At 40.0% G+C, this 15,000-nt stretch overlaps 1 protein-coding gene across 1 annotated transcript in view; it reads right to left on the bottom strand.

The window, feature by feature from the left end:
- The window catches only part of UNC5C (unc-5 netrin receptor C), a 363,016-nt gene that overhangs the window by 91,170 nt on the left and 256,846 nt on the right, over positions 1 to 15,000 (bottom strand). Inside the window, exon 4 of the mRNA XM_065404905.1 lies at positions 1,060 to 1,163. Within this exon, the coding sequence (XP_065260977.1) occupies positions 1,060 to 1,163 (104 nt within the window). The remainder of the gene's footprint in view (positions 1 to 1,059; positions 1,164 to 15,000) is intronic.

Genomic DNA, 15,000 nt, shown 5'->3' with positions numbered 1-15,000 from the left:
TTTTTGCAATTCTGATTAGACCCAAGATCTAGTTTGATAGGGATGTAATACATTAAGCATGATCTCCAGAGAAATCAGTCATCAACAGTGAATGACAACCACTTTGCTACTTAACCATGACAGACTAACTTATCCTAATGCAAATTGGCATCAGTTTCTTCTGAGCATGGTAGAGAAAGAATGAGGAGAATTCTGATTAGGGAATTACCATCATTAACAATATTTTTTTCTACTAATCAGCAGAGTTGAATTTAGAATTTCAGCGGTCCCCCTGTGATTCTGAAACCCCCCTCCTGTGAGGAACGAGTTCAAAGCCCTGTTCCACTAGCACCACCACCATGCTGAGGTGAGCTCCTTTTCACGGAGGAGCCCATCACCGCCTGTGTGCACAGTTTTTGCTAAATAGTGCAGGGTTACTCCTGCCAGTAAGAAAACAGAGTACCCTCACCTGTGTTTTTAATTGCTGTTAGATGGAACAGATAAGCCATGTTAGAATATGGATTATTTTCCTTCACACCACCCTGTTTCAGCTTTGAGAGGTCCCTTATCAGATCATGGTAGGGGCCCTTGTACTGTGCTATTCAGTCTGTGTGTGTGTGTGTGTGTGTGTGTGTGTGCACCAACATGTGAGGAAAATGAAATACTGCAAATTAAAAATAAATGTTTTAGTAAGACATGAAAGCCAGTTGCCTCAAGGACAGCAATTACTTTCACTTTAAAAAAAGGCAAGGGAAAAAAAAAAAGGGTTGCATTCATAAATCCCACCAGGTATTTGTCCTACTGATGCCAGATATAATACTGCTGTGTTCTGATTTCATGAAAGAGAACAAAAAATAAAACTGAACTGCCTGTGGCTCTGCCCAGTGGGGCATTCTAATTGACTCCAAAGTCATTAATCAGTTCCCAATCAATCTATTCTACCAGCAGCAGGCAGTTAGGTCTCCATTACCATCCATTCATCATGCCATACCCTAATTCACTGCACCATTAGCCACATATTAGGCCTCAGTTAGGACAACTAAGTGGCAATTGCTAGCGCAGGAAGCTGTTGTCACTCACCTCAGCTACTGGGATGCCTTCAGGTGGACGGCACTGGAGCAGGACTTCCTGTTCCAAAGACACTTCTTTCCCTAGGGGCTCCTGTTCAAAAGTCTTCCGGAGATCTAGTAAAAACCAAAAGCAGGTTGTGAGGTCATTAATTCTTCTTGCAATGATTTACAGATGATTGTAGTAGTGCAGAATGCGTGTTAGGGTATTTCCAAGCAGACAGGAAGACACAATCTCTGTCCTGAAGAGACCCTCGTCTAAAAAGACTGAAAAATATTTTCACTTCATTTTATCATGTTGGAGAACTTATGTGGGAAAAGATTTCTTAGTAATTTTATTATTATGTATTATTTGTATTGCTGTATGCCTAGGAGCCCCACTCACAGACCATGACTCTATTGTGCTAGGTGCTGTACAAACAGAACAAAAAGATGGTCCCTGCCTCAAGGAGTTTACAATCTAAGTAGATTATAACCATCATCATTTGGAGCTGGATTGCTTTTGGCTCCTGTGCAACTTCATATAAGAGAGAGAGAGAGAGAGAAAAAGAGAAAAGACAAGGGGCCTCTTCCCCATTCTCCTCACCCAATCAATCAATCACAATGGGAGTCCCTGCACTCAGGGAGCATCAGAACACTGGGGTTCTCAAACTGGGGGTTGGGACTCCTCAGGGGGTCGTGGGGTTCTTACATGGGGGGTCGCAAGCTGCCAGCCTCCACCCCAAACCCCGCTTCACCTCCAGCATTTATAATGGTGTTAAATATATTTAAAAGTGTTTTTAATTTATAAGGGGGGGGGTCACACTCAGAGGCTTGCTGTGTGAAAGGGGTCAGCAGTACAAAAGTTTGAGAATCACTGGACTAAGGCCTTATCTATACTAAGGACTGGTATACACTAAAAATTTAGATCAACATAGCTATGGTGCTCAGGGGTGTGGAAAATCCACACTCCGTAGTGCTGTAGCTATGCCGACCTAACCCCCAGCGTTGACACAGCGAGCTCAGTGGAAGAATGCTTCCATTGAACTATCTACCATCACTCAGGGAGGTGCCATTCCTACAGCCAGGGGAAAACCCTTTCCCTCACAGGCTGCGTCTACACTACAGAGTTATGCTGGAATTGCTATGGCGCCATAATAATGCTGCTATAGTCCCTGTAGTGTAAAGGTGGCCTAGGAAAGTGTGCTTGTTTAACTAACTGGATTTAAAAATCAGTCTTGTTAAACCAGTGCAAAGCTGTAATGTAGATGTACTTAAACCAGTTTAGCCCTTGGTTATATTGATTTAGCTTAAGTTGGTAATTTACTTGGTAACATTTTAAACAAACTCATTTAGTTAAACTGATATATTTTCCTAGAATAGGCAAGGCCTAACATCGCTGTCCTGCACAGGGAGCTGAGAGGAAAGAAAACTGAGCTACGGCTCTGTTCCCTCTCTATCCAGTGCAGAGAGGGGAATGGACAACAAACCCCTTTGACAGGCGGGGCAGTAAGCACCAGAAAGCATTGTGCTCCCTGAGGCACAATATGCTCAGAGCTTCCTGTGGCATATTCTTGCCAGAGCTGCTGCTGACTTGGTGTGCATCCATGCCACACCCAGTGCAGGGCTGTGGCTACAAACCATAGTTTTGGAAAATTAGAAAAGACATTGTACAGCACTGCTATAAGTGTGTTGTTTTTAGGGTTCCCAATAAAACCTTGCTTTCCAGGGGTCTTAAAACTATAGCAGAAAAAACATACCCTGAACTAGAAGTTGGTGCGGTCTAGTGGTTGGTGCAAGAAGGCTGGTAGTAAGGACTTACTAATTTTATTTCTGGCTGTGCTGAGGACTAGCTACATGACCTTGGGAATGTTGACTCATCTCTCTGTTTGCTTCACCTGCTTAGGCCAGGTCTACACTACAGACCTATATCAGTATAAGTATGTTGCTCATGGGTTTGAAAAATCCACCTAACCCCCTGTGTAGACAGCACTATGTCCACAGGAGAACTTCTCCCATTGCGATAGTTACCACCTCATGGAAAGGTGGATTAACTATGCTGACGGGAGATGCTCTCCCGTCAGCATAGGAGCCGCTGTAGCACTGAAAGTGAAGACAAGCTCTTAGTTTGCTCAGCATAAAAAAGGACATAACACCACCTACCTCACAGGGGTGTTTGTGAGGTTTAATCCATTCATGTTGGTAAAGAATGTTGAGTCCTTCAGAGTAACGGTACTTCAGTCTCAGTTTTTCTTTTAGATTTTAAACAAGCAAAAATTAATAACTGTATTTAGTTGAGTAAAATACAAAAATAGAGTTGAATGTTTAATGCATCTATAAAGACACTCCCAAAGGAGATGCATTGCCTCCATCCAGCAAATGTATTTAATATATTTTATTCAATATGTTCATAAATGATTTGGATAATGGCATAGAGAGCACACTTATAAAGTTTGCTGATGATACCAGTCTTGGAGGGGTTGCAAATGCTTTGGAGGACAGGATTAGAATTCAAATTGATCTTGATAAACTTGAGAAATAGTCTGAAATAGATTGGATGAAATTCAGTGAGGACACTGCAGAGTACCGCACTTAGGAAGGAATAATTAATTGCACAAATACAAAATGGGAAATGACTGCCTCGGAAGGAGTACTGCAGAAAAGGATCTGGGGGCTATCATGGATCACAGATTAAATATGAGTCAACAATGCAATACCGTTGCAAAAGCAGCAAACAAGACACGAGAAGTAATTCTTCCACTCTGCTCAGCACCGATAAGGCCACAGCTGGAGTATTGTGTCCAGTACCGGGCACCACATCTCAGGAAAGATGTGGACAAATTGGAGAAAGCCCAGAGGAGAGCAACAAAAATAATTAAAGGTCCAAAAAACATGACCCACAAGGAAAGATTGAAAAACCGTGGTTTGTTTAGTCTGGAGACTAGAAGACAGAGGGGGGACATGATAACTGTCTTCCAGTATGTAAAAGGTTGTTATAAAGAGGAGGGTGATACATTGTTCTCCTTATCCACTGAGGACAGGAGAAGAAGTAAGGGGTTTAAATTGCAGGAAGGGAGATTTAGGTTACACATTAGGAAAAACTTCCTAACTGTAAGGATAATTAAGCACTTGAACAAATTGCATAGGGAGTTTATGGAATCTCCATTATTAAACATTTTTAGGAACAGGTTAGACTAACACCTGTCAAGGATAGTCTAGATAATACTTAGTCCTGCCTCAGTGCAGGGGACTGGACAAGATAACCTATCAAGGTCACTTCCAGTCTTACATTTCTATGAAACTATGATTCTACATCCAACATGTGTATATAAATACATTTTAGGAACTATTACAACAGGTTTTATTGTGCCCTAATATTAAAACTAGGAGATAATAGGAGAATATAGTGTTAATAATAGTAGTATGCTGTCATAAATATCAAATACTATAGTAATAATAAATCTCAGGTTATCAGATACCACAATGAGTGCAGTATAACTAGATTAGATAGATAGATAATCCTAGGTCTTCCCCGGCATATTGTTTTATGTCTTCCCATTTCCCTTTCAAAGCATTAAATGTAGATCTGAAGCTCACTCAATAACCTTTTATACACACACACAAAATATATAGAGGGAGAGAGAGAGATTATGTATATTAGATACATCTACACACACAAACACTATATATAAAGCATTTTATGAGATGATGAATATTGTGTGTGTGTGTATGTATATGTGTATATACATACACACACACACAATATTCATCATCTCATAAAATGCTTTGTTTTTAAAACAAAGCTTTAATACTTACAAATTAAAATACATTACCCATAACGCGCAATAATTACATTTAGTACATAAACAAGCTTTCTTCTGATTATTATAAACAGGTGGCACAGATGAGTGTGAGCAGTACGTGAACCCATCCAAAATTTCAGTAGAGTTTTTACCAGGTGGGACAGGTGGGATTAATGCACATGAAGCTCCTCATCACTCAGTGACCTAATATGCAGTAATATTTTGAAAATGCCACTGCATTACAGTGGGTCAGTGATCTGCAAACTAAAAAAATACTCTTAAGTTCAGGTCTTCACATAACAGAGGGGAATGTTCTCAAAGGAGCTATTAGAGACTATCAAGTAAATAATACTCATTTGAAAAAAGTACATAATTGTGTATTTACAAGATATGGAGCTCTTCTACTCCATTCTGTCAACTTCATCCTGTGTGCTTAGAGCTTTATCCATCCAGAACTATATATGTCCTCCCAATCCACAGAGTCACCAGATAGCTGCAGACAGATACTGGTTGTGCAGTATATTTAACTATCCAAGCATAAAGTTGGCTTGCTGTGAAAAGCAAACAAACAAAAGTTCTAATTTAGGCTTTTTAGAAACATTGAGGAGATGGAGAGCTCATGTAAGTGACTCTAGCACCTGCGGTGTCCAGCTAGACCAGGGGTCGGCAACCTTTCAGAAGTGGTGTGCCGAGTCTTCATTTATTCACCCTAATTTAAGGTTTCGCGTGCCGGTCATACATATTAACGTTTTTAGAAGGGCTCTCTCTATAAGTCTATAATATATAACTAAACTATTGTATGTAAAGTAAGTAAGGTTTTTAAAATATTTAAGAAGCTTCATTTAAAATTAAATTAAAATGCAGAGCCCCCCGGACTGGTGGCCAGGACCCAGGCGGTGTGAGTGCCACTGAAAATCAGCTCGCGTGCCGCCTTCGGCACATGTGCCATAGGTTGCCTACCCCTAAGCTAGATACATCCCACTGGTGTAGGACTGGGGCTGTTTCTGAGGAAATCCGTTTTTTGATGAAAAATGGCCTTTAAAAAAAAAAAAAAAAAAACCTTGTGAAAATATTTTGATTTTCTTACAATTCTTCATTTGCTGTTTACTGATTCCAATCTTCATTTTCTTGCTGTTTGTGGTTTTAGAGAGTTCTTCCCCTGCCCCTTGTCAATTTTGATTGTCATCTTAATCACATGGTGAGATTTTTTCAAAACTGAATATTTTCAAAACCCACATTTTTCAACTTTAAAACATGCCATTTTTGAAAGTTCTCTTTGCAAAATGAGGTGGAAAAAAGGTAAAACACAGTCTCACAAAATTCCAAACTGAAAAATTTGGTCCATTTTGAAATCTAGAAGAATGAAACAATCTTCAGGAAATGCTGCAACTGAAAACGAACAAACAAATTAACAACAACAACCAAAAAAAGGTAGACCCACTTAGTCAGGACTGTTGCCTGTGCAGAAACGGTGTGAATTGCTACTGCCCCTAAGTCTGCCACAGTTCCTTTTTGCAGTTCTCAGAGGATCAGAGAAACTGGTCTGGCACCTCTTCCACCCCTAATCTTAGGATGAGTGATGTGAGGTAAAGGGATGAGGGTACCCTCTTACCACATCACTTTAGTAATATAGGGTATGCTTACACAGCAAAGGAAAACCCGCGGCTGGCCTGTGCCAGCTACTTGGGCTCGCAGTGCTGTTTCATTGCTGTGTAGACTTCTGGGCTTGGGCTGGAGCCCGAGCTCCAGGACCCATAACATTTCTTCCAAGGCTGATTAGATCAGGCAAGGAAGAATCCACTTCTTATGCTAGGATGCTAGGGGATTAGCATACCTCGTTGGTGTCATTCCCATGAAGCCTGATTGTTGCATTAGCAGGCTTGGGAAAATCAAAAAGGTGATGGCTCAGACAGCTGCACAATTTAAGCACTACATAAATAATTGCTTCCAAAGGTGCAACCTTCATGGCTGCAGGTAGGGCGTCACCTTGGAGCTTCTGTGGAAGTGGTTTTGGTTTGGCTAGAAAACTCAGCCTGTACAACAGAGATTTTTCTTCTTCCCACTCCTGTGCTGGGTCTGATATAATGGAAAGAAATTCAAGTTTAAGGATTAAAATTCTGGGATGAAACTCTGTGCCAAACCCTACTTTCCTTACTAATGGGCAGTCCCAGTGAAGTCAAGGACTGTTCTTGTGCCACGTATTACAGGCATAGCACAAAACACACACATAGCGCACTGGGGCAAGACCTCATTCTGAGACTCCTGAAATACCTAGGGACAATCTGTTGCAATCAGGACAGAGGGCCTCATTCACAACTGTGTTGAAATCAATGGTTTTCCACTGCTGTAAAAGTGGACTAATAGAATGGAGGGATCAATCTCTCATTGTAAACCCACGTCTGAATTTCTTTGCTTTTTGGAGGGGAAAAATAGCCCTTTTTGTGAAGCATCTTTAAATGGCTCAATTTTAAATTCCAAGTGTAATGCATCCTTAGTCTAAAAACAACTCAAACATTATATTTTTAATCTCCCAAAGGTAACAGTTTCTGTGTACAAATCATTTTAACTCCTGGCATTATTCTGCTTCCTTTTCTTTTTTAGCTTTCATCTTTGCAGTCAGCAAAGAATGACCTTTTTTCCCATTTTTATTTTTTTTATTTTTACAAACTGTATTTTATTCCTTCATTGTAGTTCTGGGTTTTACTGTGATGCGTGGGTGGGTAAAACTTTAAGGATATCCTTTATCATTTCTGAGAAAGGCGATAAGAGGCAGGGCAGATGCCTTCAAGGCAGTGCTAATGCAAGGGTGACTGATGAATAAGCATGAAAAACGGACACTTGTCAGCCAGGAATTAGATGTAAACCAGAAATGTACAGAACAATGCAGCATTAATGTCAGAAAAAGATGGATTTCTGCCCTTGGTAGACCTTAAAGACTCTTCACTTCTGTTTTGTGCTCTTTCCAGTAACTCTAACTAGGATTTTCCCTCTAAAACAAACATACCAATGTCTTCAGAAAATGAGCAGGGCTTTTAAAAACATTTTTCACCCAACTTTGATTTAGTATGAGTTGATGTCATATAAGAGAAGAAGCAGCCTTTTGCAGAGATGCATTAAGGGAGATAAGTTTTTAACAACATGAAAATTCTTTACTACAAGATTCAGAGTAGCAGCCGTGTTAGTCTGTATCCGCAAAAATAACAGGAGTACTTGTGGCACCTTAGAGACTAACAAATTTATTAGAGCATAAGCTTTCGTGGGCTACAACCCACTTCTATATGCATCCGAAGAAGTGGGTTGTAGCCCACGAAAGCTTATGCTCTAATAAATTTGTTAGTCTCTAAGGTGCCACAAGTACTCCTGTTATTTTTACTACAAGAGATAGTGTGTGTATGGTGGTTGTTTTTGTTCTTTTAGCCTTATTTAATGGAGACATGAGTAAGAAAAATTTGCAGATAAAGTTTGTATTCTGTTGGAGACAAATGTTCTAAAGGATGAAAGGACCAGTGTTGTTTTAATTTCCCTCAACACCACAAAAGCTCATCAGGTTACCATAAATCACATACTTATGAAAATGAATTCTATATTATATTTATTATTCCAACTATGCATGAGAGAACCTGATCTGGGTGGACAGGAGTGAAGGTCTTTTTACAATTGACAAAATTCTGAATTCAGTTGTCCTGTCTTCCATGATTTTGCTTCTATAATTTTCCACTACCTGGGACAAAACTGTGACACCACCTTTTGCAAACACAGATTAGGGAGTTGAAATCTGGATTTTCAATTTCAAGGGGTAGAGGAGAAAAAGGAAACTCAGGACTCTGTTCCATCAGCCACATTTCAGTTACTTCTTCCTGTTCACAGCTGAGTCTATGACCCTTGTATCTGAGATCAGTTGCACTGGTGGCTAGAGTAATAGAAAGGTTCCATAGCTTCTCTGAATTATTTTTTGATTTTGTCCTTGTGTGGTTCCAGTTCTTTATTGTTACTTAGATCAAACCAGATTTCCAGTGAGACTGTGACACTAGTGTCATCAGCCTGTAATCTGGCAAATTCCTCTGAAACCTCTATCAATTGCTTTTATAAATGTCATGCCTCTCTCTGGAGAGCCCCTTGTGTAAAACGCATGCTGTGTTTTGATCAAAGTCATCCTCATGCTCGGTGCAAATTTCAACACAGTCCTTCTAGTTGGATGTAAATATAGAGAGACAGGACCATGGTCTCAGCTGGGCCCAAAGAACAATGAGCATAGCTGAAGAGGAGGGAAATAAGAGACCCCTTTGTGCCTCCAATTCAATACTGAGGCCAGTTCTGCACCATCCTACTCCCCTGCATAAAGACTGCTTTAAATGACACCAGCTGACAATGGTCCCCAACTTCTAGTAGCTGAGGAGTGCTGCAATGTAGGGATGCCCCAGAAAAACATCCTTTCCTCAGCCATACTCTGAACACTTGCAGCCAGTGGAAGTGTGGCAAAGAAGCCAAAGGATTCCCCTTTTCAGGGGGAATCTTCCACTGACTAGATTCTCTGGCTTCCGAAAGTTTTGTGCAAACAGGTGCACAATTGCTGTAATGGAGCTCAAAATCCGGCCCATGATTTTCCTGAGAGTTCCACTGAATGTCAGTGGGTGCTGGAGCATCAATCTTCCTTTTTCAGTCAACCAACCAGGCTGATGGTGGCGTCAGAATAATTTTTGAACGTACAATGTGCTAGATGCTCCTTTCTCAATGAGGTTTAGATTGTATGCTGAATACCCATAGGTAAGGAAATTAGGATGACTGGACTCAAGAAGTTCTCTCCTCTTTGACTCATTGGGGGTAGCATTAGCTCAGTGGGGGGAGCATTGGCCTGCTAAACCCAGGGTTGTGAGTTCAATCCTTGAGGGGACCACTTAGGGATCTGGGGCAAAATCAGTACTTGGTCCTGCTAGTGAAGGCAGGGGGCTGGACTCGATGACCTTTCGAGGTCCCTTCCAGTTCTATGAGATAGGTTTATCTCCATATATTTTATTTTTATTATTTGAGCAAAAGGCAAAGATATTCTTGCCATACTTTGCATTCCTCGATGGCATCTTCAGCAACTTGGACACTATTTGAGCTTGAAGAATCTGAAGAGTCGGATTGTCTGCCCTTTCTCAGATTAATTGCTTGTTTTGCACTACTTCCTTCAACTTTAGGCATGTTGAGTCAGATAAATTCCTATATGACAATCACCCATTTCATAATTGATCAGCAACTTTCACATTTACTGCGCTTAGAATGAGGAAAGGAAAAGCCACCGAATGAATTCAGCACCGTAAAGTAATATGAGCTAGCCATCTTTACACAGAACCACATGATCTGATGCCTACCCATCTTTCAAAAGTATCTAGATTCTTGCTACCTTAACAGTTCACAACCCCACCCACTCTCCCTACAGTTCAATGATAGTTGATTCCACTTACTTACTACACCCCTCTCTACAATCACCAATGGCTCCATCTATTCCCCTTCCCTTCTAAGTGCAGGTCTACGCTTAAAACGCTGCACTGATGCAGCTGCGCCACTGTAGTACTTAAGTGTTGATGCTCCTATGCCAATGGGAGACCTTCTCCCATCGGCGTAGTTAATCCACCTCTATGACAGGTGGTAGCTATGTCGATAAGAGAACACCAGGTGTTCGGTTGCTAAAATTGCATTGCTCAGGGATGTGGATTTTTCACACCCCGAACGACGTAGTTATACCAACATAAGTTTGTAGTGTAGACCTGGCCTAAGCTTCCAGATATATCTAAACCTCTTTATTTTTTCCTAGTAGGCATAATAAGTTTTCTCATCACTTCCATTTTAACATTTTAGAAGGTTCAAAGTTTTCATTTAGAAATTAAAAGCAGAGTCTAATATTTCTAGTATTTTTTTCAACTATATATTATAATAATAAAAATGTGAATGTGAAGTTAATTTTTTTTAAAAAATCCATAAAACCACTAGGTTCAGTTTTTACCTTGGGAAAAAACATAAAACAAAAACCTTGAATTTTTCACAGCGTTGGCAGGTCTTCTTTTGAAGACCATAAATGTATCAAAGGAAATGTAGTAGTTAGTGATTTTAGGTGTGCATTTGCAATTAGTTGTGAAGCTAAAGTTAGGGTAAAGTAAGGTTACCATACAGGACTCTAAAGGCATTTCTGTAAGCAAAACACCCAAAGTCTGCATAAACACTTTTTTTCTGATTCATTAATCTGTCTCTAGCAGCAGACTATCTCTATAGAAATACATGCACAAATCTTTAGTTAATTTCTTGATTGCTATATTTCCATCCCCTCCAGGGTTCAAGCAGGTTCTGTTGCAAGACATTGATTTGTATGAGACATGACAACATATGCAGGACATCTCCAAGGCTCCCACCCCGAAGGTATTAACACACACAAATTCAGAGATTTGTTAAATGAAAGTAACACTAACAATGACATTAATGTCCATTTTAATTCAATGTGTTTTTAACTCAATATTGTGAACCCTAAGGCTTGCATTTATTATATATCCTAATCATAACCCTTTTTCTTAGTGCATGTGGAGCTTTCCAAGCCAATTTGCAGCAGCCTTCTCAGTGAAGAGCAGAGCCCTCAAACCATCATCAAATCCAGTCAGATGGCAGTCATCATAATGTGCGATATTTGTGTGCCTTTGGCACAGCTGCATCTGGAATCCTCTTGTTGGCCCCAGATGTGAAGGCTGGCTGTATGTTGAACTTGGCCTATTTGAAATTTTGTTCAGAAGGACCCATGACTGGCATAGAAAATCAAAGCCACGTACACGTATGGTCAGGTCAGTTACAGGAGACTGGTTTCTGATGTCAGCTGCAGACCATTCTTCATGCCACATCAATGTTGTGGAGAAATCTTGGCAGGGCAAATGGGCCTACAATGGCTGGTGAAAACCACACCCTTGGGTGTTTGAAGAGGTCTGTGAAAGTGGTAGCTTGAGTTTGTCCTGATATTCTCAACCAATCTGGCAGTAGTGTCAGGGCTCTGGGGGGGTGGGAAGGGGTCCCGGGGCAGGCGGGGGGCTGTGCTCTGGGGGGGTGATGTGTGGAAGAGTGATGTTACTTAACATAGGGAGCCATGGTACCGGTCTGGGTTGAATTGTCTCAGTTACGATGTGCATAGTTGAGTGTAGCTGTGTGTCACCCAACTTGACATGAGACAAATGGAGCCAGATGGAGCACAATATTCTGCTGCAGACTCACAGAGGGCTAAACCAGATGATCAGAGAGTTTGAGTGTTGGCTCCCCATGAAGTGCTGGCCAGTTTGCTTAGAAAGTTGTTACGTATCCTCAACTTAGCTGCAGTTTTCCTCAGGTGGTTAAGATCAGGTGAGAAATTTATCTAGGTTTACTCCAAGGTAGACTGGGTGGGATTCATGTTTCATGCAATGTCCATTGAGAAAGATATTCAGTTTTTGGTCTGTTTTAAAGATGGAACATACTCAAAACTGTCTTGGTTACACTTGGCTGTAAATGCACTAATTTACCATTAACTGCAGAATCAAAGCCATATGTATCAAAGAGAAAAGTATCCATATTTTGAGATGTGAGCGCTTGAAAGAGATATAGACCTGCTAGAAAAAGTTGCTTGACAAGAATGATTCTAGTGTAGTGAATATGTAAATGAGCTAATGCATATGATGAGTTCTAAAATGCCTTCTTTCTCTTTCTGTGACTTGTGATGGAGGAGGTCCATCTTTAGCTCAAGAGTAATCTCAACTCAAGACCATGTGGCCCAGTTCTCTCCACACAGGATACAAGTAACGCCTATTGACTGGGAATTACTCAACCTGCAGGAAAGAAGGAATCAGGCCCCCTCTTTAGTACTGCCCAATGTACACATACCATGTATAACCAATTCCCTTCATTTTTTCATATTTCACACTCCTGTGTGTTCTTGACTTTCTTTTAAATGTCCCGGCCTAGTTGTCCTCTTTCTCCCAGATCTTATAACTAATACAGTACTCTCTAATATTTTGGAGGCAATGGAACTGTCTCTTCACAATATTGTCTGGGGTGCTAGACTACTTGGATGTGAAAATAATGGGAACATAGGTAATTCAGCAACATAATGTATGAGCACAGAACCCCAGAATTAAAAGGTTCACTACCTGAGTGCCAGTAATGAACGTATGATTATTTTCACATCTGTCTTTCTGTCCAACATAAGTGGAGATAATCCATCACATAAACCAATCCACTTTCCTGTACCACATTAATCTTATCCGTATACAGTATGAGACATGTATATAAGCTACTATTTAATCTCCCTTCTTAAAAAAAAAAACACAAAACCAATTCTGAAAAAAAAGGCTTTTAGTTAAGTCTATAGAAAACTAATATAAAATTAAATACAAGTTTAATAAGCACAATTCCTTATTAAATAGCGATTTCTTAGTGGAAAAGAGCAATTTTTTTTTTTAAGTTTCCATTTGTTTCCAAGACACTGGAAACGAGCCAAAAATGAGAAGGCATCTAAATTCATTATGCAAAAAGCCTACTCCGATGAAATTAGGAGGAAAGCTATTTATTTCTTGCAGCAGGTTTTCAGCAACTCAGCAGTTGGACATACAGATACTGGCTCTGCGTGTGATTGTACATTTTCAGGGGCAAATCAAGTGTAACTTCAATGAATCTAATGGAATCACACCAATGTAAAACTGGTACAAGTGAGAAGATAATCAGGCCAATTTCACATTTATTCAATTGCGCTGTAAATTGATAAGATATGATTCACAGTTGGGGTAAATTGGCCTGGCTCCACTAAAGTCAATGACACCAGTTATGGAACTGGCCCACAATTTAGGTCATATCCTGCAGTACATAATTAGTCTTTATCAAGTGAAACCCTCACCGGGTTTAATTCTATTCTTGGTTACATAGGCACAGCTCGCATTGATTTCTTTCAACAGGAATTTTGCTCAAGCAGAGAATGTAGGATTTTATCCATATAATCAGATCAACATTTTTCAAATATTAGTTTTAAAATAATGCATGGCTTTGGATTTTTTTTAACAAAAGGAAAAAACTATCCTAACTCCTTTGTCTTCTCTCCATAAAGCTACAGTCTCTTAATTCAGTAAGAAAAGTATATTTTAGGCCCAGTGTACATTAATATTTCAAAGCATCTGAGCACCTCCTAGAGTCAATATAACTAGGGCTTGCCTAGAATGATGAGGAAAATTGTATTTGCACCATCTAATATCATGTATCCCAGACAATGAATTGCATTTCTCCAGCTCCACTATTATTCATTCTCTTTTTCCATTTGCTAGATCATTAACATACCTAGGATTTTCAGGTCTAAACAGATCCTAGGGAATCTGCCAGTTTACAAGGGTGAACCCCTTCCAGTCTCTTTGTTGTGGGGAGACCAAAATCTCCAGTGGAAGAATGCCAGGGAAAATCATGGAGTTTCCATTCCACTATTCAGGAATAACCTTCATCGACGAGAAAGGTCCAAACCTTAATTGCAAATGGTCCAAAGCTGCAGACATCACACCACCCAGTTCTACACACTGAAAGAAGTCACAACCTTGGGTTCTGAATCAGTTTCACTTCCAGGTTAAATTTCCAGCATGTGTATCTCTCTGAAAAACACCACTCTTTACTCCAAATTTAAAGATGCCTTCCCTCTTGACCAACTGAAGTTCTCTACTTGGCTGATGTGATTTTTCAATTGACTTTTTGCAGTGAATTTCCATTGACCAGGTTGTTATGTCCTTTACGACACATGCCTGACCTTGAATTAAATAAATACAAGCTGCTTTTCCAGGATGCACATTCTTCACACTTTCAAATTACTTTTCAGTTAATTCTATTACACGGTCAATGAACAGAGATGTTGAATGCAATTTTTTGTTTTTGTTTTAATGGACTTAAGAACTGGTCCCCCAGAGGATACAATAATTCTACAACCCTGCAAAGCAATAACACTGGGGTCCAGAATGAAAAAAAAAAAAAAGTATCTTTCTTCTGAACATGCTAGAAAGGGCTAATTATGTCATCAGGGTACGGTATGACTTGTGCTGAAATCACCAGCGACGGCTATTAATGTGAAGTAACTGTTGCACACAGAGCACTGTAGGGTTTCCCTCCCCCAAATATATTAGCCTTCACTTTTTTGTACTTATTAAAAATGAAAA

Source organism: Emys orbicularis, chromosome 5, assembly GCF_028017835.1.
Source record: "Emys orbicularis isolate rEmyOrb1 chromosome 5, rEmyOrb1.hap1, whole genome shotgun sequence".
In the NCBI taxonomy this organism is placed as follows: Eukaryota; Metazoa; Chordata; order Testudines; family Emydidae; genus Emys; species Emys orbicularis.
Note: the sequence above shows the minus strand (reverse complement) of the source record. Positions and strands in the feature narration are given on the sequence as shown.